We start from the raw sequence: 26187 nt of genomic DNA, 5'->3' as shown, positions 1-26187 counted from the left end.
GCTACAACTGATAACTCTGGATCACCAATTCTTAGGCCATTTATTTGTAAGTACTTTTGGTCATTGAACTTAATGTCAGTTTCTGACGTAGTGAATTATATAAGGGTTGATAATTGGTTGCTGGGGATGTGTATCAATGGGTTGGGCTATTAAATAAAAAATTCTATAGCTATCTTGCAGACTTCAGGGTTGGGACTTCTGTAAAGAGAGAGATTACATCAAAACTAGCCATTAAGGCTTTATGATTTATAATACAATTTTACTACAAGTGAGTTTCTCGTCATTACTAATGGAATCCTGTTATTATTTTTTTTATATATAATTTGGACTTTTGTAATTCTTTTTCTTTTCTTTACTTAATTTTTATAAGTTGCTTCTTTCACTTGTACACAATAATAATGATGATATATTTTAAAATCACTCAAACATTGTATGCAATCGTTTGAATCACTTATCTCTTCTTCACACGTACTGCAGTGCATGTCAGTGACAAATTAACAAAACACTTGTTAATCATGATGATTTAATAACGTTATATCTTTATATTAAATATTGCTGGTGAGAGTAGCTTGGTACACTAATGAGAGTATGATGCAAGGTTAGATATCATATATATAAATTTATATCTATGTTTGATACAATGAAATTTTTTTTTTTTCTACAGTTAAACCTGACGCACATTCTTTATTTGGATTTTGTCTAAAACTCTAAAATGTATAAAGTATTGTAAGACTGTTGTGTAATAAATAATATGCTTTATAGTTTACATTTATGTTACTGGTTTTGTATGTTTTTTTTCATATTTTTCGTGGCTTACAGTGTATTCAGCTTTGTAAATGTTTTTTAGGTAATTTTAATAAGAAACTTGCGTTAGAACAATATTTTAAAAATAACTACCGCGGATTCAGTCACTAGAGGGCAACAATGAATTTGAAATGTGGTTGTTTGATTGGTTAGTTCTTAAATCGGCTATTCTATTGGTTAAAAGTTTAAAAAACCATATTTAATTTTGCCCTGACCCTCCTGGGTATTTAACAACATCAATACCCAAATACCGACACAGTGAAACTGGCATGTGGATGTTGTTATTAATTCTGTGTTATCTATTGGTGTGGTTAGTTTTTCAGTTTTATTATTATAATTATTTTATTTAAGGTTTGTTGAAGTTTAACGATTTTGTTTCTAAATTTGATGATAACGAACCCGCTTTTCAGAAAATATAAGTTTGGAGAGAGCTTCAATACGTAATAAAGAAAATTTTATTATTCATAAAGATTATGCCATCGAAATGTTGTACATTGAAAAAATAGTTTTCTTCTTAACCATTCAAGCCATCTCTTAAACTATTTGATGAGTACTAGTTTTGTACTCATTTTAAAGTCCTTTTGTTTCTTATTTACATATTATTAATTTTTTGTAATAAACTAAACTCGTTTGTGTTGTCTGAATTAGTTTATTGCTATTTATTTTTCTTTTAATTCTGTTTATAGTTGATATTAATTAAATCAGTATTAATATATGAGAAAAATTTCGTTGCTAATAATAATAAAACTAATGGTTGTAAATATTTAGTACTAGTACTTGCAGTTGTGCTAGATTTTAAAGTGAGACTTTGAGCTATTTTAAGGTTTGTTTAATTTTACGTTAGACTTGGATAATGTTAATGAATTGTATGTCGTGGCCTATGTGTAATTGGCAGGCATCTATACCATTTTAACTTGAAGATTGAATAAAGTTAGGTCATTTTCATTTCCAGTTTCATATACATAACATGTGTAGGAAGACAGTTTTGGATTTAAACAATACTAGTAAAAAAAAAAGCAGCAACACTTTTAATTTAAGTCACAAGTTTAAAATGTGCATTAGAAATTTAAAAAAACACAATTGAACGTCCAACAGCATTTGCATCGACGTTAGGTTGCAATTGAGTATAAAATAATTTAAATGAATTTCAATATTTGGTGGTAGTTGATGTAAGTTTTATTACAATATGATATGCAGTGTGGAAGGTAACTTTCAAATCAATCATATATTTTAGCTGTCTATACTTTTATTATTGAACATAGTGCACTGGTTAAACCTACTATTTATATGCTTGTATACATTTTCTTGTGTTTTGGTATTGAACCTTCTGTTGACATGTCAGTATTATAATATGTGTAGCTTTAGTTGACCAAGTTCTAGTTAAATTTGATCTGTTTCAAATGTTTTATTTGGATTTTTGTATTAACCTATTTAAGTTGATTTTCTGTATTCATCCAGTATTTATTGAGAGATTAAACTATGCAAATTTCATGTCTAGTAATTTTTTAAATACTTATTTAAAATTGTAAATATCTTTTTCTACATTAAAAATGCTAAAATGTTATGACAACATTATTGCCAGTTTTAATACTGTTGCAAATTATATGAACATGTATCAGTTTGCTGTGTTTAGATATACATGCTCTTAATAATTAAATGTTAGTTGCATAAGATTTTAGCATTCAAAGATAACAAAGAATTTTTTGGCCCATCCACTGAGCTAAACTAGTAAAAAATAAAAGCCAATTATTATCATTCAAATATCTATCAAAACTTACTTTAAACTCCCTTGAAGTTACTGTTTTTACCACATCTTATGCTGTTGGTACTTCATTCTTGAAGATAACTATTCTGTTAAAAAAAAAATTGTCCTAGCTGAAGATAATTGCTACCCTGCCAAAATTTAAATTTGTCTCCTAGTCTTATCCTTCTCACTAAGTAAAGGAAATGATATATCAACATTATCAATTCCCTTATTCTAAATACTCAAATCTCTCTTCTTTTTTTTTTTAAGAAAAAAAGTTTCAAAAATTGTAACCTGTCTTTTTATTGCAACCTTTTCACCCCAGGTATTATCTTAGCAGTCCTCTTCTGAACTTTTTCCAAAAAATTCAATGCCCTTCTTAAGGAAAGGAAATGAAGACTTAAAATAACACTCCAAATTCAGTCTAGCCAATGGCCTATACCGTAGAATTGTGATCTCACTAGACTTTTGTTCAACATTTCAATAGATACAACTTAAAATATTTTATTTTCTGTACCATTAACAAGAGCATGCTGCTTGAGTGTTGTAAGAGACTGAACACAAATATCCTTTGTTTTTTTCCATGACACTTAAGTTTATTCCCATTCAAATTATGATAATCTACATGCAGTACCATGAATTTATTATAATTAAAATTATTTTTCATTTTTCCAATTTATCAAGTGATCTAAATTATTTTATATAGCAGCAGCATGCTGTTGCTTTATTTAGATAAATTTCAGTGGTAGGTGATTGTTGCTCTTAGTCTGAGAAATTGAACTGCATGAATATTTGGAATGCAATTTGCATACAAGTCATGCCTTGTCTATAATTTGGATTATCCATCATAATTCATTGATCAAAACCTTCCTTGACATGTCAGTCTGTTATATATATGCATTAAGTTTCTAAAACAGACATTTTTAATTTATTATGCTCTTTTTTATAGCTATGATTTTTGTTTTATTTTTCATTAGCATTAGTTGTTTTCAGTTTAGTGAAGAACTTCAGAATGGTATTTTCTGTAGTGAATTCTGAGAGTCCAGAATTGACTTGTACAGTTGTGATCGAAGTCATTGGTCAGACAGGATCAACAGGAAAGCGAAATGTTTATCAAAATGCTTTCCTTTCACTTTATAGAAATGAATTCAGGGATATTCTGATTAAGATTGACATTGGAAACTCAGTTTTCAAGTATATCGTGGATGACATGACCATACATAAACGTTTTGTGAAGGATGGGAAAGCAACTATATATCTGAAAAACTACCAGGTGCAGTTGATGTTATCCAACTGCCCACCTAGTAAACTTTCATATTTTCTCAAAATCCTTTCAGCTAAACTGAAGTGTTTAAACAATGAAGTTAAAGTGAAAGTTCAGCAGAGACTGCTTTCTGATAAACCAAAATGTTTGGAACAGATTAGTCCACTGACTTCTAAAGATGTCAATATTCTACAGAATATTTCAAAGCTGAAAGAGAACATTCCACTTGGTCTTGAAACTCCAAAAGGAACTAGAAAAAGAAAAAGAGAACAAATCACCTATGAAGAAGAATATCCAAAAGTATGTATTTGTAATTAAATGTTATCTTTCATTGAAAAAGGTAGAGATATGCTAAAATACTTTTAAGCTTACAAGGTACATAAACTTACTATTTAAAAAAAAAAAGTTCATTATTTCAATAAATGAAAAAAGGTAACCTGGGAAAGTTTTTCTTGTCTGTATGTACTGTCCTTCCTGTAAAAATAAACACAAATTTTATAAATATTTGAAAGTAATACAAGTCTTAAGTATTTGTAAGAATAGTATATTATGTAACACTTGATGTAATACATTTTTTTCTTAAAAGGTAAAAGAAAATATTTAGGCATCTTTTAAAAATGTTTTTGTATTCCAGTAGTTAAAAAACAATTATGCTTAATTTTGAAACGTGTATTAAGTTTGTAAAGAATATCTTTATACAATATAATTCAAATATTTCATGAAATATCTTAATGTTGTATATTTCAATATATTTAGAAGATTGAATATTCATTTGATTTCAAACTGTAAAAAAACTTCAAGAGTTATGAATTATCAGAAAATCTGAGCTGCTTAACTAATACCATTCTAAATAAATGCTGCTCATAAGTATCACGTGAAATAATTAAAATTATGATTATATCAATTAATCCAAATTGATTATTTTGGCAATCATTCAAAGTTATGATTTAATTTAGTGTCATGAAAATAGTCATTTAATAAATATTAGTTTCCAATTTTTACTGTTTTAAATTATTGCAACTATTCAAGTTGCCAAATTTACTTCACCCTGTTTTTGTCATGGCTTTCTCACTAAAGTTTAACTGCCAACAACGTTTTTGCTTGAACATAAAATAGTTAAAACACTACCAATTTGTAATTGACAAATGAGGCCATCAGTTAGCAAATACTACAAATTGCCAACCACTAATCATCAGTTTAATATAATTTTGTTTAAATACTGTGTTATCTTTATTTTTTTATTTTGTCTATAGGTAACTTTAATAGCATAGATTTTACTAACTTGTAGATAAATTTACAATAGTATAAAACTAAACTTCTAAAATAATAGACTTAAAATATTGTATTGTTAAGTAGGAGAGAAAAATGTACATCTGTATGTAGCTGAGATAGCTTTGCCTTCCATTACTTGTACGAGCAGTTGTACTGAGGAATAGGCTGAACATTGCTTAGTTTGTGCTACATACCAAGGCCCCAACAAAAGCCAAAGCTTATAAAGCAATATTCTGAATAAGTTACTAGAATATACAGTAAATGTAGTTGTGTCAGTACACTTTTATAATACCTTCTATGAAGTATTTGTAGTCTTAAGTTTTACTAATTAGGTTTGAACTAGGGCAAGTATGAGTGACAGTAACTGGGTTCCCATAGCTATTTGCATTAGTCTACATAAGTAATTATCCAACCCATTTTAACAGTTTTATGTAATAAATGTTAATGCTTGAGTTTAAGGTAATTAAATAGTTAAACTTTATTAATATCTGAAAGATTTCCCTCTTTCTTCTTTAGAAACATGTCATTGTACAAAAGTACTTGAATGTAGTTCAGCTAACAACTGAACAGAAGCATGTACTGAATGCTGTGGTGAGTGGAAAAAATCTGTTTTTCACAGGCAGTGCAGGTACAGGTAAATCCTACCTGCTAAAACAAATCATTAATGCTCTTCCCCCCAACCATACAGTTGCTACAGCCAGCACTGGGATAGCAGCTTGTCAGATTGGAGGAATAACTTTACATTCTTTTGCTGGTAAGTGACTTACATTTCATTAACAGAAGTTTCTTATAATGGCAGTAAATACCCAAGATAGAAGTAATAAATAGCTAAGTTGCTTGATCAACATTCAGGAACAGCAGTTGTAAAATATGCAAATCAGCAAATCACATGACATCCACAGTTGGTATAGTCACAGTGGGGCTAGATGCATCAGAACTGCATTGTAACATTTCTTTGTGTTGTAGATATGCCACCAAAAATTAATTGTTTTAGGACAGGTATGTAAAAATTGGCACAATGTATTCACATAGTTAGGTCATAAACATAGTTTTAGACTGAGGATTTTATATTTTCAAGATTGAAACATCCTTTGTACTTAATTGCATTGGGGAAAAAAAAAATATATGGATAACTACAAAATACTAAAACCACCCAAAAAAAAAAGATTTGCTACAGATGATACTCTAACTGTGGCATTAAGAAAAGTATGACATCTTGTAATAAGCAAGAATTCATGAACACTAAAAGGTCAATGGCAGGGACTATCCACTTGCACCAGGCAACAATATACAACATACTGGAAGAAGGATCTGTCTGAAAAACTGGCACAAATCACAGGTAACAAGTTGCTCTCATGATATACCTCTTTGATCATTGTATACCTTAAGTAGTGTGAGAGTGAAATGAGGCATACCAGTCAATTTGCCAAAAAAACCTTGTATTTCTGTGTAATCATATTATTGAAACTGGTCTTGAGAAACTGCTATCTTACCACAATTTCTGCAATTCTGGAAATCAATTGAAATGTTTACATTTAAATTCTATTTATGGGGATGAAAATATTATGGAAACTTCTTAAAGGTTTTGAAAAGAGAGATTTAGATGAGTTGATCAAAAATTTGAAGTTTAAAGGTAAGTAAATAGTTTGAAAACATTAGTTGTTAACTGAATGGGCTGATTTGACCTGTTCATGTTATTGTATGATATCCGTCCAAGAATGAGTGCCATATTTTATGATCAGTTGATACTATGTTTTAACTGAGTAAGTAGCTGTTTTTTAATATTTTGTTAACATTTTAAATTTGACTAAGGTAATAATGACACTAATTTCTGTTAAGAGGTTATAGATTTTATAGTACTTCTTAGGAATGTATACTTAGGCTAGTCCTCAAATCCTTCCTATGAATCAGACACTAATGTGACTAACAGAGACTCTAACAATGCTAATATAAGTATACTTAAACTTTATCACAGCTTTCATATGCATATCAATGTTTGTGAGGCTTAAGTTTAATTTGTACTAATACTGTCTCATTTTACATCTCATAATTTTTCTATATCATTATGCCAGTTAAGGAAAAGAAATAATAAAATCTGCATCCAATGTGTTTTTGTGAACAAGTGCATGTCTGGAACAAACAGCTTTATAGACAGAAATGTATACAAATGTCTCTGTTTGCATTGCTACATTAAGAACTGCTATTAATGAAAAATTTTCAAAATAATGCAATGTCTAACTATATATTGAACATCCAGCTCTACCAAACCAAACATGAGCCATCATTTACGGCATCAGTCTAAAGGAAGTTTTATTTGTGGGCTATTTGATTGTAGCAAAGAATTTTCTAACATTCTAGGAACCTTGTTAAAATAGGCTTCACATATGGAAATAATAACTGTGTATACTAATGTGCATATATTGTAATAAAGTAATTATTAACTAATAAATAATACCTAAAACAAATCTCAGTAGAAATCTCATGATAAATATGTGATAAATTGTATAAAACTTTAAAAATTAACAGTATTATGTAATAACGTAATACATTTATTTATTTAGGTTTAAAATGTAATGTTTAAAGAATAATATAATAAAATTAACATTGCATTGTGAATTTAATTGCTATTTCACTAGGAAATTCTAGTAGGTAAACTCTTTAGATAAGTGTTTAGGGTACATGCTCTAAGTGCAGCTGGTTTTGGATTAGTCTCACAAGGTAAAGATGCAAAATTTTTTATGATTTAAATAATTTTGTCGCTTTGTTAATGCACTTCTGTATTGTCTGTTTAAGTTTAATTTTGAATTCCCTATTAGTACTTCAATTCATATCAGACAAAATGTTTTTTTCAGGAATTGGATCTGGAAGTTGTTCTTTAGAACAATGCATTAAACAAGCTCAACGTAAAGAAGTTGCCCAGCAGTGGCGAAGATGTCGGCATCTTGTTGTTGATGAAATTTCTATGGTGGATGGAAGATACTTTCAAAAACTTGAGAAAGTTGCTAGAGTAGTTCGTAATAATGACAAACCGTTTGGAGGGATTCAACTAATCTTTTGTGGAGATTTCTTGCAACTTCCACCAGTCTCCAAAAGCAATGAGAATCGATTGTTTTGTTTTCAGGTACATAACCAAGCAAAGTTTTAAATTTTTTTATTGTTATTCAAATCCACTCTTTTAAACTTGGATTAAATTAATGTACACTTGATGCAACTGCATGCAAACAGGAACCAAAAGGCATGATTAATATTAAGAATCAACTAGTTAATGCATTTAATATTTACTGTTTGATATTTTTTTATTTTGAAATTATACAAAATATAATGAGCACCCAATTTTAAAAGATTAAATTGGAGGGATCTTATTTTACACATCAGTTATACACATTTATTGAGTATACTTTCCAAATACAGCAGATAACTATCATTGTATTAAATAGTTTTGGATATGTTTCATATAAATATTCTTGTGTGAACTTCATAAGATGTATTAAAGTTTATACATGATAATAAAAAGAAATCTTTGTCATCTCAAGAATTGTAGCTACCATTGGATTTGCTTCATCCTCTTCTGATTCTGACTGCAATTTCCCCTTATATTGCACTGGATATGCAACATTTTTTGAAACCTTTAATGATGCATTCTTCTGAGATTGACTTCCAATCTTCCATGACCCAGGTGCACAACAATAGTCCAGGGTTTGTTTATATTTCCAGAATGAGCAAGTGCAAGACAAACAACAGCCACTCATTGTATCTTTCTTAAATGATCCTTACAAAGCTTTATCACATTTTTTGTACACCTTTGTCAAATGACTTCTATATGCATAAAGAACAAGCATGCTTGGTTTATTGAAAAGAGCTTTTTCCTTTTTCCCCCAAACACTTAAGCCAGTTTTGAACTAAATTTGCATCTAGCTATTTCTTAACTTGTGCACAACTGATTACATCTGAAGGAAAATTTTTTCTTTGAAAGATTTTTCCTCTTTAAAACAATATACAGAGAAATGTGTGAATTTGCTAAAATAGTGAGCATAAATGTGACCTTTGTCTTTTTTTCTGGTTGATCTGATAAGGAAGGATTTGCTTCCTTTTGTGTTAACTGTTGTATTAGAAGGCATGTTGAAGTATTTAGGTGTCTGGTTCATGTTACCAATGTGCATCATAGAATGGGTTTTTCAAAGTATGATAATATGATGCTGAAAAGCTAACAGTTCCTTCAAATTCTTTGGGAAGACAGTATGACAAAGTAGTACATCTTAAGACCAAACCATTTAGACACATCATTCTTCTATCTTAGCTTATGCTGCAACTTTGTTTCTTCAAAATATTCTTTTGATCCAAAAATCCTTTCCTAGTGGAGGATTAATTTTGCAGCTCCATTTGTTAGACTTGTCAACATTGTAGTTTTTCACTGCATCAGAGTTACTGATTGTTTCAGCTACATTTATTACTATAACTTTAGTTAAGGTGTAGCTTTGCCATATCCTTTTATTTGTTTAAGAAGTTGTTTTTTTTGCACTATCTCTTCTATGATTTGATATTTCCATATTTCAATTTCAACATCAATGAAGCTATTGTACAATGGTAGAAAATTTCGTCATTGTTGAGTAAATATTGTTAAGTTAAAGGATAAGTTTCATTCAGACTTTCTAATTGCAGTTAGATATTTCATTGTTGTCTCAACATAAAGTGAATAAACTACTTTCAATAAATAATACTTTTGGTGGTAGCTTCTAGTAACATACCTAACAAAACTCAGTGTGTGCAAATATAATGCGCAGTCAATATTTCAGGAGGTAACTGAAGGGAAAAAATGTGCACAATTTTTTGGTCAAATACAGTAATGACATTTTTTATATAGGAAGGTTTCTTCAAAATTCGACTTAAGATTTGTTGTAGATGATCCTATTCTTTAATTCCTTATAAATCTCCAACCTTCTCCAGAAAAAAGAAATTTGTCCCATGTAGAGCCCCTCAGTGTGGATTCCTGTACATGATGAGGGGACCCTCCAAGGAAGGTTCTGTTCTTTTAGTTTACCTCCTCTGGGATCTAAACATCCACCAGGATCCTCTCTTCCCCTTCACAGGTCACCATGCATGGCAAACACATGGGTGGATGTTTGCCCAAGTGGGCCAGGGTCAACCAAGTACCAGTGTTAGATGTTCTCAACAGGTGTTGTGGACATTGTACCTAATGCTGGTGTTTGGGTATAGTGCTCATAAAAACCTGGCATTGCTGCAGTGTACTTATTTGGCATTGTAGTGAGTCCCCTCGTAGGACTCCATGGTGGGTGGGGTCAGTGGGCACCGAAATATTTTTTCATTATGGATCCTCCAAATAAAAACTTTAAAATAGTAAAAACAGTCCACAGGTAAACAACCATATCTTGAACATTCTGAGCAGCAATCTTCAACATCTGTAACACCTGTACTTCGTTTTCTTATACTACATTCTATTTCAGACAAACCTTTAGAGCAGATGTCTTCCTTTTTCATTCAGAAGGGACTAGAGGATCTAGTTGGCTCTCCAAAGTCAGTGAAGAAGCTATGCTCTGGTGACATATTGATGGAAACATCCACATCTCAACACAGTGAACTCTTCTTGCATTCAAAGGTGATTGGGGATATACCTATTGAGATTACACTTCGTACTACTTTGAATTCATCACAAGAAGTTATTGTTGAGAGGGATTTGAAGAACATCCCCAAGTCAGAGATTCTTGCTGGTTTCTCCGTCCGACCTGCAGTAAGGCATATTTCCACTTGCAAAGATGGAATTATGATGCCGACCAATGTCCTCATTCTGACATTCATATCACCACACCCACCTGCCACCAGGCAAGTTATCTTAATTGTAGGGTATGGCCATACATTCCAAACCCTCTCAGATGTTTCCAGTGTCAGTGGTTAGGTCACTTAAAGATGTCAGGTTGTGGTTCCTTGACTTGTGATCGTTGAGGTGGCAAAGACCACGATGCCTATAAATGTGAAATGGACCCTCAATGCATCAACTGCAATTGCTCTCGCCCATCCTACTTTCGTTTTTGCTCTAAATGGTTAGAAGAAATAGTTGCAGCATTTGCAAATGATTGAAAACATTACTTACCCTGAGGTTTGGAAATTTCTGTCCACCACTTCATCTCAGACATATGCTGCTGCACTACCTTTTATTACTACAGTGGGAGTGTAGATGGATCTCTCTGTGCCTCCAAAAGAATCATTCTCAAACCAAATGGAAAGTCTTGACCTCCATGGTTAAAAAAGTTGATGAATCAACTTCAACACCCATCTCTGTCCCTAACATACATTCCAGCAAATCCCAAGATCCACTTTCTTTGGTTCAGGGTATGGACATTTTCTTGGGGACATCTTATTCTCCCACCCCAAGAAGGAAAACGATCATTCATTCACGTACTCGGTCACTGAAATCCTCTTCCTATAGCAAAGACCTGCCCAATTGACTCAGGGTAGGATCCATGAAAGCTGATAGACCTCCCTTGAATAAAGACAGTAAAGATAAAAGGTGTGGTCTTAAGCAGAGAAGGGTTCTCCACCCAATTTGCATGCATGTAAATAAAAATGGCCACCTTGATACAATGGAACTGTAGAGGTTTATGTTCTAATCTGAATGACATCAAAACATTGATTTGCTTCCTTCCATCCTGTATGTCTTTCCTTACAGGAAACATTTCTTAAACCTGCAAATTCTGTATTCACTGGTCAGCCCATCCCACCATGGCTTCTTACAGTCTCCAAATGTGACTTATCTTGAAGTAGTCTGAGAAAAGCAGACACTCCCAATTGGAAATACTGTCTGTTTGCTGAACATCTTTCGAACCATCCTTCCATTCCTATTTATACAGATGGTTCGAAATTAGGTGACTGTGTGAGCTCTGCCATAGTTTGTTGTGGTTTGGTGGTTGCTTACAGAATCCCCTCTACAGGTTCTGTGTTCACTGCTGAACTGCATGCCATTTTTCTTGCTCTGGATCACATAGAAGCTAAGCAGTACTCATATTCCACTATTTATACTGACTTGCTTAGTTCTCTACTGGCCCTGGAATTGCTTCACATTAGTTCACTCCCTGTTCTTGCCGATATTCAAAACTGACTGGCCCATGTCTCTTTAACATCTAATTCTCTCTAGTTTTTCTGGGTACCGGCCCACATTAGTATTCATGGGAACAAGCCTGCCAAGACCACAGCTAAACCTATCTGCTCTAGCACTATCACTGCTTTGCCTGTTCCATACATGGACTATGGTCCTATATTCAAGGCTCAGTAGATTTTTTCTTACTGCTGTAGACTAGATGTAAAAATTGGTTTTAATGCTAGTTGTTATTTTTTTAATTACAAATTAAACATTGTTTTGTTTTACCTTAATTTCCTTTCATGAATTTTACTAAATTTACTTTAATTTTTAACCAGATGTTTGGCACCAATAGCCTAGCCCTAGATGCTTTGTGCCATAAAACACCAAACCAACCAGCCAACCCATGTAGCATATATGTGTTTGATCAAAGCACATACCACATTTATTATACATTGATCTTTAACAAATAAAGTTGAGTCCTCAGACAGTAATATGTTTGTAAATTTTGTATAAATATTTGTCTATTGTCTTTGTATAGACTTCAGCATGGAAGAAATGTATCCAAATTAATATGGAATTGACAGAAGTGAAAAGACAAAAGGATCTGAGGTTTATTAACATTCTAAACAATATTCGACTGGGAAGGTTAGTTGCAAATTTGATGTAAAAGTGAAATTATGCTGAAAGGTTAGTTTAACTGTAAGTGATAAGATTAACAGATCAGGCTGAAAATGTGTATATAAGTAACATTTTCATGTAGAATAACTCTGCCCATTAATATTGTTTTAAGAAAATAAGTCTAATGTGGTTACTGAAATTCTATTCTTGATCTACTTTACAAATGTATGTTAGTTATTTTGAGTTTAATGGTATTAAAAATCTTACAATGTACCTGTAAAATGATGTTAGTAACCTAGAGGCTGATTTTGTTAGCTCAGTAGATAACACTAATAAACATTCTAGCAATCATACAGAAGTTGTGCTGCTAGACAGTAAACCAAACCTTATATTGTTGTATCACATTTTAATTTTATCAATTTACCCTAACCAACATTTATGAATATTTGTACAAAAATTTCCCTTTTATTCATTACAAATATTCCAACCATGTTTGTCAAAATAAAACTGAATTTGAGTCTGAAGATTGTAGTATATCAAAGGTTTTGAATTTATCAGTTATCTCTTCTCTTTTTTGAAATATCAGGTATACCATTTATGCCACTGAACCTTTTTGTATTTTCTTATTTATTGTCAGCAATAAACACTATGCTTTAAAATAATAAGCATTGTAGGCCTAAAATTTTCTTCATTTGTTGGAAATCTTTTGTCACATTTTTATTTCAAATTTGTCAATGAATGTAAAATAAAGGGTGTTTTCTTTAAGAATTTAATTTTTTCAAATCTAAAAAAGAGCTCCTTTGTCTGTCATGATGCCCAAGTTTTAAGTGTTAAATATAAAGTAAAACATAGAAGAATAATCACAGATGCTGTGGGATAGATCCTCTTATTTAAAGAATATAATCAGTAGTGATGATGAATGGAAATAATAAGTTAAATATCATTTATTAAATACTTAATTGGCTACTCAAAGCAGTGATATTTTTTCAACTGCAAGTTCAAGTTTTACTTTATTTTAGAGCACATATCTATATTTTTAATTAAAAACTTAATTTGTTTTAAATCACTTCCCATTATTTATTATTAAAAAGTTAGAAAATAATGTTGTAACTGTCTTGCATATTACTGCTGACAAAAATTAGAGTACTCTCAAGTAGGTTAGTTGTGCATACTTGATATCCTTGTTATCTATTTACTTTAACAAGAATAAGGTTGTAATTGTTTATGTATGTATGTATAGTTATACGTATAATCATTATCTATTGAGATAGTTGTATATGTAATTAATGTAGTAACAGAATAATGTTTTGTAAAATTAATATATATTTCTGCTACCTTTTCATGTAGTTGTCCTGATACCATTGCCAACATTTTAGCATCTTCCTCTGACCACCAAATTGAAAAAAATGGTATTAAAGCAACAAGACTCTGTACTCATAAAGAAGATGTAGATTATATTAATAGATCTCAGCTTCAGGAACTTCCAGGTAAAAAACATTGTAAATTTAAAGTTCTAAATTTTATAAATATAGAACTGCTGCATTAATTCATTAAATTAAGGCTTACCTCATGTCTGTTTTAATCTTACAGCTACTTGAAGGGTAATGAACTCCCACATCTTTTTGAGATATATTTTATGAACTATTTGTGCACTAAACTGCTTATGGATTTATGACTTTGGATAATATAGGTTATCTAGTGATAAATAACATGCAAGTTATGTGAAAAATGTCAAATATCATCAGCATAGCTATTATTGTTGGGGTTTCCTATGTATTTTGCACAGAAAATGAATGATTTTGCCTATTTCTTTTATCAGTTCTTTATATTAAGCCTTGTGAGAGACCAAAACATAAAATTGCTACATGTGAACCCTACCAATAACAAAGAATATAAAAACAGTTTAAAATTTGAAGGCATCAAGTGTTAAATTTCAAAACTTAAGTGAAAATAATAATTCTAATTATTTTAATAATTTTACAAAATATTTCAAAAACTGGTTTATTTTCTAATATTCATAGTGTAATTCACAAATAAAAATGTTCAAACTTGCATGTGTGTACAACATTAAAAAAATTCTTGCCTGTAAATAATGCAATTGTTTGCTTTTTAGAATTTTCCCTCCATTCTAAGCTGTTTTTAGTCACAAAGAAACTACCATCGCTTATATCAATTGAGCAATTCTTGTTTTTATTTTATTTTTCTATTTCTGTGAAAATATATTACAGGCAATCTGTTCTATTTTATGCTGTTATGAAGACATAAACATAGTGAAAATTACTACTTTAGCTCTGAAGATATTAACTAGTGAAGTTTAAGTTATTTTTGATAGAGCATAATAAATTAAGATTTATATAAACATGAATAAAATGGTATCAGCAGTAATTTAAGATTTATTTGGGAAATTTATTAGGCGTAGCTCCTGTATAGAAGAATTAGCAGTTAGTGTTTAGTTAAAGAGCTTAGGAACAATATTTATCTGGATTTTAAAGTGGAAAATCTGTAAGTGAAAGAAAGCTATAGGTATTATGATGGTGCAAATTAGCAGTCCCAGGAAGTTGCTAATGAAGAATTAATGTTTGCTCAAGAAATGTTAATTACTGTCACCGTTATTTGTTGTATGTCTGAATATATATTGTATGAATATGTATATATATACATAGACACAGAAAAGACCCTTGGTGTTGCGAGAGAAATGTTAATTACACTTTGTTTTTGAGTGTACTGTCACCTTTATTTGTTATCTATTTCTGAACACGAAAACACACACACCTTTGGTATTGTGACAGAAAATGAAAAACTTGCAAAATATTGTGTACAGAGGAATAAACGTTAAGTGAAAACAAAACTTCAAGTTATGAATACTTGTAGAACGAGAAAATTTTGAGATATTTATTGAAAAGCCAAGACTGAAACAGGTGGCAGTGTTCAAGTATCTGAGAGTCAATTTTAATGAAGAAAATGTACAATTAACAGAAACAAATAAATGAATAAATATTAATGTAGGGCTTTTGTGTCCTTTGTTTAAGGATAAGAGTGCCAACAAACAGCAAAATCATTATATAACTATTCTAGCATGTGGTTCAGGTTCTAAAAAAAAGCTTAATTTCAAGTGTAACAAATAAATGTACTTAGTATGAGAATTACAAAATTTAGAGAATAATTAAATATAACATTAATACTAGAAATTGTTGAAAGAAATTAGTTTATGTTCATATGAAACAAAGAATTTCACAGATACCCAAAGAAGTTTATGATTTGGGAACCACAAGACCTTGACTGAGATTGATAAAAAGATTAAAATACGCTCTTGAAAAGAGGAATGTCTATGAAAGGAGTTGAAGAGCATGCTACATTTGAAAATAGAATAGTGGAAAAGGTTGATAGGCACAGTGACATTACTTAGTCCTATATGTTGGTGGTGATGAACAAACTGATCTGAAGATTTTTCTGTAATTTCTTTATTCACTCTTCTATACTTTTGAAATTGTTTTTGCATTAAATTAATTAACTTTTGTATGAAAGACAAAACATCAATGGCAAAATATTCTAGTGACTCAAATATGACTAAAAGCCTTATTCATTGAATATTTCAAAATTTATTGTTTTCAAGCAATGTATATGTATATATAAAATAACTTGAATATACTTTTACAATATATTATATATTGATTTTGATTAACAAAACAAATTTGCTTGTTCTCTCACTTAAAAGTGAAATTTACCAAAGTTGTGTACTTTCATTGAGTATTATGCAAAGTTAAAGTTAAATAGTATTGAATGTTATAAATTGTTTAATATGCTTTTTTCTATTAAGGGTAACTTATAGTTGTTAAATCTTAACTGATAATTGGGTAATATTTTGATCTATAACAGTTTTTATGGATTGTTACTGATAGTCAGCCACTGAAATGCATATATAGTTTGTTTTACTCAGTATGCCTGTATATTGTATTTGGTATTTACTCTTCTTTACTGTAAACTGTAACTAAATTAGCAGTATATGGTAAAATGAATAGTTTAACTTTTGGTATGAAATGTATAATACCATGTTGAATGGCACTCTGTAAAAGGTCATGGCATGTGCAATATGACCCCCACCTGTGCTCATTTGAAAAGAAAAGACTGTACTTTTATTTTGCAAAATATTTAATAAGAATATTTTACAATTATCCAAAATATACATTATTGCCAAGTGTCCAAGTGCCAAAATCTACTGCAATGTTAGTAATTAATCTGTGCATCTAACCAACGTTTTTTGAACCTAGTGTAACATCCCAATATCCATAGTATACATTCAAGCCCTTAAATGACAGAGTAGAAGCACCTGTGAATTAAATATTTATTTTGTTAAATGCAACTTTAAATTTTTTTTTTTCTGAAGGAAAGCCCAAGGTCTTCAAAGCTGCAGATAGTGATCCCTCTCTTTCACAGTTAATGGACAAACACTGTCCAGTGTCAATCTCAATAGAACTGAAACAAGACACCCAAATAATGCTTACAAAAAATGTGGATGTTCAACATGGGCTTGTGAATGGAGCAAGAGGAGTCGTTGTTGGATTTGAAAACAATATAGAAGGTAATTAGGCTAAAGCATTGCTTTCCAAAAGAATTTTGAAGGAAGTTACAGTAAAATTATCTTGATTTTAAAAGCAATAAGAAATTAAGATAAAATTTTTTTTAAAGCAATGCTAAAGGTATTTAAGCAAAAATATTTTGATGTAAGTTTATAATCCAAGTGATGCATGGATGTGTTAGGATCTGAAAAACAAGCTCTTCCTTTCCACATTGTTTTTTTTTTCTAATTTATTCATATACTTTTGTATTAGCAACTATTTCTAGTTATTTCTATATTTTGGAATTAAATATGAAACACATTTTTTCTGTTACTACTTAACATACAATGCATTTGAAAGCTGTTCAGAAAGTAATTAAGCTAGAATATTGAATACTAAGAGTAATTTGATTTCAATTTGGGAATAGTTCAGAATGTAATAAAGTTAAAATATAAGCTTTTGAAGCAGTGAAAGGTGTGTTTAGTAATGAAACAAACCATGAACTTTATATACATGCTTGGTTGAATCACTTTTTTTAAACAATTTGCATTTTTTTGCTTTTTAAATAATAATTTTACTATCATTGGCTCATACTTTTTATTAAATGATTATACCATAATTAAAATAGATACATTGTACACAAAATTTGATACCTGTTTTTTATGGTCCATAATGCATACTGGGGGATAACAGATAATACAATAAATGATAACTGATCACCTAAAACATACTTTATCCCCAGTGTTTCACACTATCATCTGTATTAAAAAGTAATTATTCTAAGATAAGCATTAAGTTTAAGATTTTGTGGTTTAGTCATATTTATTCTACAGTCATGTGAAAACGTTAAGACACCCTATGAAAGCTAGTGTATTTTTGTAACATATTTGAATACATAGATATTTATTCTCAATTTTAACAATACTGAGAGATTATAGGAATATAACTAAACAATTAAAAATGAAAAAAAGACTTTTCAAGATCTTCTGTAAATGTAATTCTACAAAAATGCATATTCTAATTGAGGAAAAAGTTTACATTTATTACATTTATTTATTAATAAATTACATTTATTCCTTCTTAAATTGGCTCAACTCACACATAGGTGTATCACACCAGGTGCACATGATCAGAAGATCGTTACTCAGCATTTTGAATGAGGCTTGCCCTATATAAACCTCGGACATTTAGTTTGGTGTACTCCTGACTGTTGAAGTGAGAGTGAGCACCATGGTGAGAGCAAAAGAGCTGTCTGAGACCTTCAGAAAGAAATTGTAGCAGCTTATGAGTCTGGTAAGGGATTTAAAAATCCCAAAAGATTTTGAAATCAGCCATTCTACTGTCCAGAAAATAGTCAACAAGTAGAGGGCTTTCAAAACAACTGCCAACATGCCCCGGTCTGGTCGTCCAAGCAAGTTCACTCCAAGAGCAGACCTCAAGATGCTAAAAGAGGTCTCCAAACACCCTAACATGTCATCACAGGACCTACAGTAGGCTCTGGCTACTGTTAATGTGAAAGTGCATGCCTCTACAATCAGAAAGAGACTGCACAAGTTTAACTTGCATGGGAGATGTGCAAGGAGGAAACCTTTGCTCTCTAAGGGAAGTATCAAGGCCAGACTGAAGTTTGCCAGAGGTTTGGGGCTGCTTTGCTGCAGTAGGATCTGGACAGCTCACAATCATAGAATCCACCATGAATTCTACTGTATATCAGAGGGTGCTTGAGGATCATGTGAGACCATCTGTATGGAAATTAAAGCTGAAGTGGAACTGGACCCTGCAACACAGCAATGACCCAAAACATACCAGTAAATCCACCAAGGACTGGCTAAAAACTAAGAAATGGAGAGTCCTGGAATGGCCAAGGCAAAGCCCAGATCTTAATCCCATTGAGATGCTGTGGGGTGACTTGAAATGGGCTGTACATGCAAGAAACCCCTCAAACACCTCACAGCTGAAAGAATTCTGCATTGAGGAGCAGGGTAAACTTTCTTCAGACTGATGTCAGAGACTGGTAGATGGCTACAAGAAGCATCTCACTGCAGTTATTTCAGCCAAAGGTGGTAACAATAGCTATTAGGGGGTAGGGTGTCCTAACTTTTTCCTCAGTTAGAATATGCATTTTTGTAGAATTACATTTACAGAAGATCTTAGTCTTTTTTTCAGTTGTAATTGTTTAGTTATATTCCTATAATCTCTCAGTACTGTTGAAATTGAGATTAAATATCTATATATCCAAAAATGTTACAAAAATACACAGGCTTTCATAGGGCATTCTAACTTTTTCACATGACTATATATCTCGTTTCCTTTTAATTGATTGCATGAACTATTTTTTTCTGGGGCTTATGATATCTATATATGATGACGTATTACTTTAAGAGCAACAACTTGTTGCTTTGAAATTATATTGGTTAAACTGTGTATTATATGTAATATAGGCCTTCCAATTGTTAAATTTATGAGTGGAGCAAAGGAAACTATCCATTATGAAAAATGGACTATTAAGGCTGGAAGTGGAATCTCTATATCCCGTCGACAGTTGCCAATAAAACTTGCTTGGGCTATGTCCATTCACAAATCTCAGGTAACTGTTGTTTTAAAATACTTTTGCTTTTAATTTTTTCTCAACTGTTCTTTTTTGATTAATAACAACATACTATTACTTTTATAATTGCAAAACCAGTTAATTGCCATCAAGCAAGCTTAAATGGAGAAATAAATTCTTAACTTTTCAAAAAAAAGTCTTCCAACTGAATATTCATCTCTACAAAACCATTAATAAAACTAAAACTAAAGCATTTCTACATTTTAGACATAAGTGTTTAAAAAAACTGTTGATATTTTACATCAATGTGTATTTTTTTTACTATGGGTGTATTAACTATGTAGCATATAAAATCTTTACATTTTGATAAAAATTGACTGTCTTAAAAAATTTAGACTAAATTGAGATACCAAACAAGTCTCAACTAACTAGACTATTTTATCTTTTTATTGGAAAGGACATTAACATGTTTTACTGTCATAAAAGTCATTTTATGTATATACATATTTCTTTAATTTCAGGGTATGACATTGGACTGTGTAGAGATATCTCTGTCTCGTGTTTTTGAATGTGGACAAGCATATGTAGCTCTTTCTCGTGCTCAAAGGTTAGATGGACTTCGAATTATTGACTTTGATTCTAAATGTGTGCGTGCAGATCCTGATGTCTTGAAATTTTATTCCCAATTACAAAAAAATTACATGTTAGTACAGTCACATTTAGATAATCACTTAAGACTTTGAAAATACATACACATAATGAGCTTTGAACCAAGTTTGTGTCTGAAAAATAATTTAGTTAACTAATTGTGTTTGAACCACTTACTAAAAATTCATTAACATTTTAGCAAATTTAACTTAATTTATAATATTGAATTAAATTTGGCTTTTAATATCTGAACAAATTGTACTTAAACATTTTTAGTAGGGTTGTTTTGATATGAAATAAGTTATCTGCAAAGTATTGTGCAATCTAGTTTAATGCTATAATGGTACTGTAAGTTGTTTTTTTTATTTTACCTATATGTTCAATGTATGCTGTCATTGACCATACATTTTGTAAACTTTCTAAAATTATACAGTTAGTGAAACACAGCATAAAGTAAGATATTTTATACAGCTTATAATGTTTTTGTAGGCTGTAAAATATACTCTTCAAAAAAAGAAATGCAAAAGGCAAAATATGAGACAAATTGTTAACAAGTTTATTCCGGATAGTTCTGTATGACGTGTGTGAAACTTTGCACATTCACTGCTGAACATCCAAAGTTTGCAAAGGCAAAGTCCACGCTCACTAGGTGAAGTTTAACGTCACTCAACATCAATAACGAGTATGCCCCCGTGAGCATCAATAACTGCTTGGTATCTCCTGCCCATGAAAGCGATCAGATGACGAATCGCATCCTGTGGAATGGTTGTCCACTCAGCCTGCAAAGCTGCTGCAAGCTGAGGTAGAGTCTGCGGTTGAGGTTGTCGCCGACGCAGACGTTGGTCCAACTCGTCCAAAGATGTTCGATGGGGTTTAAATCTGGTGATCTGGAGGGCCAGGGAAGAACGTTGATGTTGTGGTGTCTCAAGAAGAGAGTGGTGAGTCGGGCTGTGTGAGGACGGGCGTTGTCATGTTGAAAAACGTTGTTGACGTTCACCATGATGGGTTACACATGGGGCCTAAGAATCTCGTCGACGGTTGCGTACGGTCTGATCGGAAATCCTACGTAGCCCTGGTATGGTTGAGGCAGTAGACGTCGCAGTGGTGGTCCTATCTCGAAGGTGACATAACCGGATGTTGCGATCTTGTGCGGGTGTGGTCACACGAGGTCTGCCAGATCGTGGATGGTCACGAGTTGATCCATGTTGTTGGTGACGATTCCATAGCCTTGTGATGGTGCTTGGGTGGACATTCACAGCTCTGGCAACATCTGATCGAGATTTGCCTGCTTCCAAGCGACCAATGGCGTTGTTGCGTTGTGCTTCAGTTAGTCTTGGCGTAACTGTATTGCGTGTCGGTGGCTTAACACTGAGCTATGGAAACCGAGAACCCGTCACTTTTATAGGAATTTTGCACATGTTGCACTTGCAGAACATGCAGATCTCTCAAACAAATGTATTGGCCACGCATGCATTTTGGTGAAAAATCTGTTTTCCTCCGTTTTCAAAGTGCACAACTTTTATTGTCATTTTGGTTTGACAATCAGTGCCTTAACACGTGTAACATCACATACTCTGAGCTTGTAACGTTATTACATATATTTCTCTTTAAAATAACAAAAATATCCCTTTTGCGTTTCTTGTTTTGAAGAGTATATGTCTTATAACAAGCAGTTTGTATAACTCAGGTTTATCACTCAATGGATTTTATTATGTAATATATATACAATTAAAGTAACATTTTTATAGATATCATATCACTGTTCATTTGTTTTATACCCTACAATGAATCATATTGATTATAAGTAATAATTTATTTATATTAGTTAAATCAGTCAAATCGTTTTTGGTAATAATTTGTTGAACATTTTTGTTCATATTTCTCAAGTCATTTTTTCAGTGTGAGGTTTGACATTTTACTAGTTAGATTGTTTGCATTTGTTTTTTTTAATTATTGGTTCATTTAACAATAGCATTTTGTTTAAATATTTTTACAACATTGTAGAAAAAAGTACAAAGCATTGTAATAAATACTAACACAATATTGTCTTCCTCTATTTTGAACATTTATTTCTTACTACACATTGAAATTTAGAAAGTGTCTCTGGACAAAGTTTTTAGAAATTTGTATTTGAACCATTTAGTAATAGCTTACATAATTAGTCATATAAATATTTGATACAGTAAACCAGAAATTACAAAATAGGTAGAACTATTTATTTTGCACTTAACTCACACTGCAATGAACTTCAGGAGTTTAGAATCTTGTATCACCATTAACAAATGGTATTCTCCTCAAAGTTCTGAAATTTGTCTTGCCTGTTTCTATTGTACATCTCTAAACAAAACTGACACTGGGAGAGTTTCTCTCTATAAATGAGTAAGTGAAAGAGTTAATGTGATGACTGTGTGCAAAATTTAGTTGTTTTTTGGCAAAATGTTTTTCCTCTGAAGCAAACTTGATAGACTTCTGATGTTTATAATATAAATTTATTTCATACAGAACTTGTTAACTACAGAATGTCAATGGAGCTTTGTTTTCAATGAAAAAAAAAACCTATGTAACTAAGTATGATCAGTTGCACATACTTTTGATCTAAACTAGCATATGTAATGAGAAAATATAGAAATCTAGTGGTTTTGCACTTTTATATGTGAATTTAAGAACCTTTTGTAACCATAATAAACAGTCTGCAAAATTTACATGTTCTATATTTTCAGATACAAGTTGACAAAAAAAATGTGCATAATGTATTTTAGTTGTATGCAATCCATTTCCTGTATAATGTCTTAAACAGATACACATCTTGTTGATTGTATAGGTTACATAGTGAATATCTCATTATATAGACAATAAGAGAATATTTTTTATTCAAGGCTGTCCTGTTCATAAATTTGTTGGCTCCCTATTCACCTTTTAAACTGTTGTAAAATGCTAACATCCACTAATGCCAATGACTATTCATTTCATAAATCAGTTGCTCTATTAGAAATATGAAACTGTTTTAAATGGAGACTAACATGTTCTCTCCAGGTCCTAAAGTTGTGTCCTATTATCTTCAGAGTACAACAAAAGGTAAATATGTTTGTATCCAAATGATCCTTCAGATAATACACTCCAGTATAGTAATCTCTGAAAAGAAAAACTTAAAATATTGTAATCTATCACTAAGATAACTCCTGAAATCTCAGTAGCCTTTCTCTGAACCTTTGCTAGATAAGAAGAGTAAAACTGTACACAGTATTCCAATTGAAGCCTTACTAGAGGTTTCTGACATATAATTAGTATACCTCTAAATACACCCACAAAATTCTGTTAGCTAACAACACAACACTGCTTTGCAAGCTTGAGTGATCTAATCACCATTTTACTAAGACATACATTATTCAAATTGTGGTAACCCATATGTATTGCACTTATTATAATTAAAGGGCATTTCTCAAATGTATGAGCAGTTTACCAATTGATACATGGTTATTTTCTTATACTTCAGTGTACTCAATACAGCTAGAAATAACCATCAAAACTTTGCCACTGTCAGTATCATTATGTAAATAAGTAAAAACAAAGGCTGATAAACTGACCCTTGATCCATAGGGTCCAGTTTGACTGAGCCTTATTAACAACTTTTCCTCTTTCTCCTATTCAGTCACCCTACAGTCTAATTAACTACTCTTTCCCAAACACTTGGTGTGTTATTTATAGTTCATCTTTTTAGTTGTGACACCTTACAAAATGTTTTTGAAAATTTAATGCAACAAAGCTGCAATCTTTTCATCATCCAAATAACAAGTAATAGATAAGTTACTAAGGCAAAACTTCCCTTTGGTGAACCCATGGTGGCTTTCTTATCTTATTTCATGAAATTGATTTTTGATAAAAGCTTTACAAAATCGAGATTTTCAAACTTAACATTAACTGATTTATGATTTTCAGAGTAAGTGTTGTCATTATTTAATAACAGAAGTAACATTAGCATCATTCCATTACCGAACTGTAGCTTTATAATAAATTTTTATTATGCATTGCCTGAAATGTTAGTTTTCAATTGGTTTATAAAAATATTTCCATATTAAAGTTTATCACGATAATAAGTTTAATCATCTGGTGTGGAATTCTCATGTCTTAATACTCAAAATTAATTTAGGTCTTTGAAAGTGTCACAAAAGGAGAATGTAAATTACAACGAAAATCAAAGTTTATTTCATAACTTTGGCTGATGTTACAATGAATCTGTATTACATAATTGTTTTCATGTGAAAAAATGTTCCAAGTACAGAATTTTTAGAAAGCTGCATTCACAGTTAAGGTAATGCTGTTTTAGGAAATATAATTACAAAAGAGTATATTAATAAAAACTGATAATAAAGGTAAATAAATATTGTGCAATTCAAAATTTCTGTGAATTTCATTCCTAACTGTGAAGTAAAAGATATATTACATTACAAACAAGAACGTATAAGAACTAGATAATTATTTCGCGTCCATCAGTTACCACTTTGATAAAACACAGAAGAAAGCATACTCGATACTATTTAAATATGTAATTAATAAATAAATGTTAATAATAAAATATATTGTCACTAACAAAAAGTGGGATATTCAAGGCAGTTACGAAGTTAATATACCATTAAGATTAGTAACAAAACAAATTCATTATGCTGGAGCATAATTTTAACGAAAAATTAAAACATAAGACGAAAGTAATGTGTCATAGGTAAATAACTTAAATATTATGTTTGTTGAAACCTATCAAAAGCTAGGATGTGATACAGATAAAAATTAAATACTGCCCCTACTAAGTTTAAATTATATGAATATAAAACTTTAATATACATCAGTCAACTCAGTGACTGATGTGTATAGGTTAATACAATGTACGTTCAATAAAATATAAGCCATTCGCATAAAAGCACCAATAACTTTATTTTTGCAACAACAACCGATAACACCACCAGTAAAATTGAGTTGTATGAACAGCACGTGATTAAACAAATATTTTAATCCGTAGAAAATTAGGACTGCATTCGTTCTCATGGATACGGCTTATAATAAACATACTAATATGAGTTGTCGTTTAATAAAATACACGGGACAAATATAACAGATCAATTAAGTGGCTAACATGAAAGTAAAGCTAGTAACACATTTCAGAAAAGGAACAAAAATGATAAAAGAATAGCTCAATAACTGACTTAAAACGAACGAAAATGTAGGGAATCATACATATTCATTAGTCTATATAAGTTATACTAACTAAAAAAAAAAATGTTGATTAATTGTAACTGCTATATCGTTCGCATATCAGTAAAAATGGATCACTAAAACATAGAAACAATACGAATGCAAGTTAAACAAGTATACAAAAACGCAAACAAGATGTTAAAATCAATGCCAAAATACACAAGATGAAAGGGCAAGGGTGGGCAACTTATTTTTCATAGTGGCCACAACTGGTTAATAAAAACAACGTTGGCCAAACTGTTCAAAACGCAAATTGAAAGATGTTAGTTTAATCAAAATAATTGCATTTCAACTAACCTTCAATATGAAAATTGATGGAGGTTTTCATCAACAAGTTTCGTGAAATTTGGCTCAATATCGAACCTTAACGAGCATTTTAGCTCTGCCTCTAAATTT

The 26187-nt window shown here is 31.2% G+C and overlaps 1 protein-coding gene across 5 annotated transcripts in view; it reads left to right on the top strand.

Moving 5' to 3' along the window:
* Positions 1 to 987: 987 nt before the first annotated feature.
* The window catches only part of Pif1 (Pif1 DNA helicase), a 29064-nt gene continuing 3864 nt past the window's right edge, over positions 988 to 26187 (top strand). The window contains exons 1-9 of one of the 5 annotated variants that reach the window (XM_076490260.1): positions 988 to 1114; positions 3526 to 4112; positions 5601 to 5838; positions 7937 to 8205; positions 12716 to 12822; positions 14143 to 14282; positions 17180 to 17374; positions 19793 to 19938; positions 20421 to 24943. In XM_076490260.1, the coding sequence (XP_076346375.1) occupies positions 3561 to 4112; positions 5601 to 5838; positions 7937 to 8205; positions 12716 to 12822; positions 14143 to 14282; positions 17180 to 17374; positions 19793 to 19938; positions 20421 to 20642 (1869 nt within the window). In that variant the 5' untranslated portion in view covers positions 988 to 1114; positions 3526 to 3560 and the 3' untranslated portion in view covers positions 20643 to 24943. Of the gene's footprint in view, positions 1115 to 3525; positions 4113 to 5600; positions 5839 to 7936; positions 8206 to 12715; positions 12823 to 14142; positions 14283 to 17179; positions 17375 to 19792; positions 19939 to 20420; positions 24944 to 26187 lie in introns of those variants that run through there. The other 4 variants (XM_076490261.1, XM_076490259.1, XM_076490258.1 and 1 more) reach the window with 4 other exon arrangements.

Source organism: Tachypleus tridentatus, chromosome 2 (genome assembly GCF_004210375.1).
Source record: "Tachypleus tridentatus isolate NWPU-2018 chromosome 2, ASM421037v1, whole genome shotgun sequence".
In the NCBI taxonomy this organism is placed as follows: Eukaryota; Metazoa; Arthropoda; class Merostomata; order Xiphosura; family Limulidae; genus Tachypleus; species Tachypleus tridentatus.
This window is presented reverse-complemented; position numbering and strand designations above follow the sequence as displayed.